The sequence below is a fragment of the Charadrius vociferus genome, unplaced genomic scaffold (genome assembly GCF_000708025.1).
Source record: "Charadrius vociferus isolate BGI_N301 unplaced genomic scaffold, ASM70802v2 scaffold62, whole genome shotgun sequence".
Classification (NCBI taxonomy): domain Eukaryota; kingdom Metazoa; phylum Chordata; class Aves; order Charadriiformes; family Charadriidae; genus Charadrius; species Charadrius vociferus.
This window is the reverse complement of record NW_009647419.1, coordinates 5138351-5144671: the sequence shown is the minus strand read 5'-3', so window position 1 is coordinate 5144671 and position 6321 is coordinate 5138351. Positions and strand designations below refer to the sequence as shown.

The 6321-nt window shown below is 40.9% G+C and overlaps 1 protein-coding gene across 1 annotated transcript in view; it reads right to left on the bottom strand.

The window, feature by feature from the left end:
• The window catches only part of GLP1R (glucagon-like peptide 1 receptor), a 57925-nt gene extending 54894 nt beyond the window's left edge, over positions 1-3031 (bottom strand). Inside the window, exons 1-2 of the mRNA XM_009880424.1 lie at positions 2962-3031; positions 1552-1659 (exon numbers count right to left, since the gene is read on the bottom strand). Coding sequence (XP_009878726.1) covers positions 1552-1659; positions 2962-3031 — 178 coding nt within the window. The remainder of the gene's footprint in view (positions 1-1551; positions 1660-2961) is intronic.
• Between the last annotated feature and the right edge of the window lie 3290 nt (positions 3032-6321).

Genomic DNA, 6321 nt, shown 5'->3' with positions numbered 1-6321 from the left:
TGGCTGCTAAATGCCCACCCAGCCACTTCCCCCCCACTCCCTCCTCAACAGGATGAGGGAGATAATAAGCTGGAAAAACTCATTGGTTGAGATGAAGACAGTAACTGGGAAAGGTAATGGGCAAAACTAGGACTGAATATTGCCAGAGAGGGAAATAATTGTGGGGAATCTTTTGTGGTTGTAAAGCGGTGAAGGGAGGAGGGGTGGAGTTTTATTGTGCATGTAAATAGTCCGGTTTTGTTGGTGTTGTGATGACATTTTGAATTTGGCGTGAGGATTTCCTGTCGTGTACCCCCCACACACACTTCAAGATAACGACAATTTAATAAGGAAAGCAAAAGCTGCAGGTGCAAAACAAAGCAAAATATGGAATTTATTCACTGCTTCCCATCAGCAGGCAGATGTTCAAGCTGCTTCTTGGAAAGCAGGGCCTCAGCACGCATAACAATTACTCCAATCTCCTGCAGGCCCCCAGCCTACTGGCCTGGGACAGGGCATGGGTTGGAGCAGTGTTCAGCAACAGCCAAACCACTGGTGCATTATCAACACTTCTATCCACAAGTACAAAGAACAGCCCCACACAGGCTGCTGTGAAGAAAGCTACCTCCATCCCAGCCAGACCCAGTACAATCTCCACCCCTTATTCCATCCCATTTGCGTCATGCCCAGGTCCCGCATTATCTGATGCATCTAAGTATCCTCTGACCATCCCATCCCTTTTCTTTCTCATTCCTGAAATCCTTTCATACCAACATTTACTGCACACTTAAACTATATTTATGTCCAGCAGTCAGATCTATACATCCCCATTAATCAGTACCTTCTGTCCCTTAACAGGGGCCAAAGCCAATTCACCACACCAAGGTAGCTAGTTAATAAACTGTTTCATTTAGACTTCAAAACATAGAAAGGTCTTCACAAAGAACAAGCTGTATAAGTCACTGGTTTCAAAGACAGAATACTACATGAAGTCATCTAATACAACATTGCCTTCAAGTGGTATCAAACGTCCATGTACATAAGAGTGTAAAAATCTAAAGGTGACATTCAGTCCTTCAGAGAAAAAACAAGTCTTTGCAACCACTGACAATGCCTTCATCTTGCAGCATGATGAGAAATAATTTATCTCAGGAAGCAGCACAAACCACTTTCGCTTTAAACCTTTGTCTTTATCTAGTACAGGATGACCTACCACCTAGCTTTGCTACTTTTATCTCAGTTTTCAAACTACACCATTATTATTGTTAGATAGTCTTCAACAAGCACCACAGTACTATTTTATTAAGTCACCACTATTCAAGCAGCAAAAACAGATGACAGCACAAAAAAAATCCAAACTAAATGCAACGCTTAAGAACAGTCTCTTCTCTCATTTTCATCTTCTCTTGTGAAATAGAGATAAAGGGTGTACCACACTGAGCCCCATTCCTATTTTTATGTTGCAGAGAACCAACCGCACTTGTAGCCATTTAAGACAGTTTCATCCTTGCGAAGACTGTGCAAGGAAAACAAGGTTGGTTTAAAGCTGTGCCTATAAGGAAAGGCCCTTACCTGCATTAGCCCAGGGGAGATACCAGGGGCAGCTGACATTCACGTAGGTGCCGGGCAGTCCGTCTGGCCAGCAGGCGTAGTTGTCAAACGTTCTGTTGCAGAACTTGCCTTCTGCAGAGAGATAAGGGAGGGTCATGCCACTGCCTTGTATTAATACTGCAAGGAGGAAAAGACTGAAGAGTAGAAGATAAAAGGAAACACGGACACGTGCATTTAAGCCGTAACAGCATCATGGAATTAAGCTTTGATGTGGGGTTAAATGAGATTTATTTGTCCAAAAGAGTTTATCCCCACCCAACAAGAAACTGTTGTTTCAGAGGGAAATTGAAGAATAGATTAGGGTCTTTGACTACATTAAGGCACAAGAAAGGTAAATCAGTACCGATCCATTCCCATCTTTTCTCTATGTGTCTCACTTTAATTTAAAATCATTTTTGCTATGAATACCATAGATAATCATTCCTGAGAATGGTTCACAGCCATGAAGTTGGAAAGTCTAGCCTAATATATAGATCCATCAACAAAATACCCACACACAACCATAACTTTGCATTACAGCTTAATCAACATGAGAATACTTCAACTTCAGATTTATTAAACAGTCATTCTTAGAGGGCAGCACTCAACCGCTCAACAGGATAATGGAGCAGAGGGAGATGAATGTTTCACTGCCATTGTTGTCATCAGCTACTGCTCTCACGCTGCCATAAGAATGCAGTTAAGAGAAGGAAAATTAACAGTTTTGAAATAAATCTTCACCGACACAACTTTAGATCCATCTTATCTTTCCCAGTGTGTCACAAAAGCCCTGAAGCGTAGAAGAGGCCACACTGTGTCCAGTTGTCAGCGTAACTGACAAGTCACCAGTGTCCTCTAAACACCATGATGCTGGCACATCGCAGCTGCTCTCAGCACATTACAGTAGTTCAACTGCTAAGACAAGCTGCATTCTCATTTTCACTAAGGCACTTTTTTTTTTTTTAAAGCCATTTCAGCGTATTACAATGCTCAAAATAATTTATACCAACTTTAAGGCCCACAAGCCGCTAGGTGAACGTGAACAGCTGGTCCCAGATTCCCTAACACCTGTATGCTCTCTCAACCCTGACTCCTAAAAATGTTTCAGGGGTACTACATTAGCGTGCTGCTTCGACGTGCTACAGGCACCATTTGCCACTGCAACACACTCTGGACCTAAAGACTAACATCTTTACAATTAAATCCTTCTATAAAATGCTTCCTCAGCAGAGGGAAAAGTCCCACAGAGAGCAGGCAAAAGCAAATGGGACAAAGAAGAAATGGACTGGAAAGTAAGCTGAAGGAGTATTTTCAAGTTCATAATCACGCCTTTGCTACTGTTATCACGCATTTTAAAAATTGATACATCCTCTCCCTACCAAGCAGGGTTACCTGCCGCGATGGGGGGTGCCTCATACAAGTATTTCAGGCACTGGAGCTGATACTCCTTCCACTTCTGCATAACTCCAGAGAGGGACCCATCCGAACTCTGAAAGAGAAATCATGAACGTCAGATATTGCAGGGATTTAAACTGTGTATTTTTCATGCAGACCGAGCAGGTGAGTGTGAAAATGACTACCACAAGCCAGAACAGCACTGTTTATCAATAAAGGGTAGGTGATCCTGCTACAGGTTTGCCTGATTGCAGCCAAAGAAATCCCTTTCTATTTGTACCACAAGGAACTGAAAAGACCCACAAACAACTATACCGTGTCCTCACTGAAACCCAAACTGAGCTAGCCTTGCTCTCTTGAACATGTCCCAGTTGTATGATTTATTACCTCATGAAAAGACAGGGACAGCAGCAAGTCCTTTTAGGAGAGGTTTTCTTTCCAACAGCAGTATTTCTGCTATCCCATAAATGAGATCAAGTTAATTCACCGTATTCAGTGAATATTTCCCCAAGCATTCTTCCAGAACGTGGATGAAAGCTTTTCCAGCTCGGCTTTTCTTCCACAAACAACAGCTTTTCCCCGCATCCTGCACTTTTCCCAAAACCGCAGAAAGAGCAGGGACCTCCTTTTTTTTTTTTGTAGTTTGAGAAGCTGCAGGTTCCACCATCGGCTAACCCCGCGTACTGAGGGCGCCGGGGAAAAGTACGTATAAACTCCGAGCACAGAGAAGATTAGCCGTTATTAAACTGCAAAATTCAGCATTGGCTGCTGGCTCAGCCCTAGCAGATGCCCCACCTGGCTCACAGAGGCCCAGCGCACTCATCCCATTTAAGTAAAGAGTCATCAGTCCTTTTCTCCCCCTCTCCACATTTGTATAAACTCCATTACAAATGTCAGGATTAGCAGGCTGGAAGCGATCAATAACGCAGCTAACTCCGCATTCTTTTTCCAGAGAAAGGCCCAGCATGGATGTCTCAGACATGCAATCAACAGCACGAACCTAATGGCACAACACACTAAAGCGGAGTGGAGGAAAATTCATTTAATCCTAGCTGTCAATCAGTTTATTAAGTGAAGCATGAGGGTTAATAATCCTTGTCATTTTACCCCTTGCAGCTTCAACTGCTAGTTTTTATTTTCCATTTGTGCTTCTAAGCCTTTTTCACATTGCTAGAGGGAAAGCAGGGCATGGGAAGGATTGTTTTAAAACAAAGAAGTGATTTTAAGCCTATACCCCATTCCAGGTAAGCTGATCTGAATGCTTTTCACTACAACCAATGTGACTAAAATTTAGACACCAGGGCAGTCACCTTGGTTTAAAAGAACAGAAGTAGAACTGGTGGTATTGGACTACAGACCTCTCAAGTCTTCTTCTCTCACATCCTTCCGATCAAAAAGAAAGTATTTGAAAAAACACGAAGCACCACACGCATCATGCTTCTGCCTGGATTAAGCCACTACATTTCATTACAAAGATGCTCTTGTACACATGACAAGAAGTACAACATTTAGTAGATACCTGTGTTGTGTTTCAAGAATAACTGCCTGTATTTACACGCAGCTTCAGTGTAGCTAGGCCCTCACGGCCATAATTTTAGAAGAATTTATCCAGCTCCCCCTGAAGTCAAAACAAGCACAAGGCTGTGGATCTTTGAAACTCTGACCCTTGTCTGCCTGATTTAAATCATCTTATCTATGCCAATAAATGCTGCCAAAGCCTGTCTGTGCTAAAGTCCCTCATGTAAAACGAATGCATCCTACTGAATTTTAACTCCATGTGCTGATGAAAACACACAAACCTGTAGCGTAGTGATCTATGCTCAACATCCTTGAAACATCATCACCTAAATTAGGTCTACAGGTGTGCGTAGAGAAACACGTTACCGGTAACTCTAAAACTAAAATGCCAGATCTACAGATTGATGTAGGCTGAATGAAGATAGGTAACTGGAGTACAAGGAGGAAACAACTTTCAAACCTAAGTTTCTCTCAGGATGTCTCTTTAAAAAGTAACTTTCCATTTATGCATTGTTTAAAAAGACCTTCATTTTACAAGGGTGGTCATTGATGTTTTACAAGACTGTTTCACCACCCTCTCATCACCAGGTTAATACTTTAATAAATTAATTAAAAGCAACATTTTTAGGATGAACTCTTAAATTATGACTCAGAATAATTTCAGAAGCTACTAAGTGTCACACATCTTCCCAAAAAGTAACTATTGAACATGCATGCAGATGACCACATCAAGTTAATCCAAATTCATCTTTTAAAATCGTTACAAGATAAAGATGCATGCAGAGTTTCATTTAGACAGAAGACTCTACCTTTTAAAATATCCTGAAAACATCTTAAAGCTGCTTGCACTAAAGAAAATTAGCTCTTTGGAGTCAGCAAGGTCTTAAAGTATTTTCTTCTAAATCAATTTTTCATCTATTGCCTTCATGAATGCAGGAATAACCAGCTTTAATTACAGCTTAGGAAAAAGCAAGGCTCCATCCCTCCATTTAATCAAAAAGCAGAAACATTCTACTTATATTGGTTTCTCATAATGTGAGAAGACAACTCTAACAAGGACATCAGCAAACTACAAGAGTAAAATAATTAGACATACCTTTCTGTGGAGTGACTGATTTGGTAGACAGTTTTCTATTATCTATAGTCTGTTACAATAAGACAATCAAATATAAATCCCAAGACTACACAATTTGTTCTCTCTATGCAACAGTTTACTCTGGTTCACCTAAATACCACATTTTTTATCAATTTGACTTAAATTTTATTTTAATATATGCAAATTCTCATTTCCCAGAGATTTTGACCCACATGAACAAGAATCACAAGTTTTACAGTGCAACAGATTTACAATGTGGGTAGTTATTCAAATAAGAGATACTGCACTTTCTTGAAAAGTGATTTAATTCCTTCTGCAACATCAAAGAACTAAACACACATATATGACAAGAAAGTTCCTGCATCAGTACCCAAGATTTGGGGCAAATTGTGAAAGTCCAAATAGCTTTACTAAAACCACAGGACCATATATTTGTTGCTAAAAGCACTGGTCATTGCATTTTAGTTGTGGGTTTGGTTGTTTTGGTTGGTGGTTTTTTTTTTTTCCCCACCCCCCAGTTATACTCAACCACGGGAGGAAAAACAGTAGTAGTTTTGCTGTGGTGAATATATATCACAGAAGAATAGTGGAGGAGAAGAGGATGGAAACATAGCTGACTGGTTAAGGTGGAGGAGTCAGAAGGCAAGAATGGATGAAGGACATTAAGGAGATGAGTAATGGTGCCACCTGAGTAGCATAAAACAGATGCAGAAAAATCAAGACAGGCAAGAGCACAGAGACTG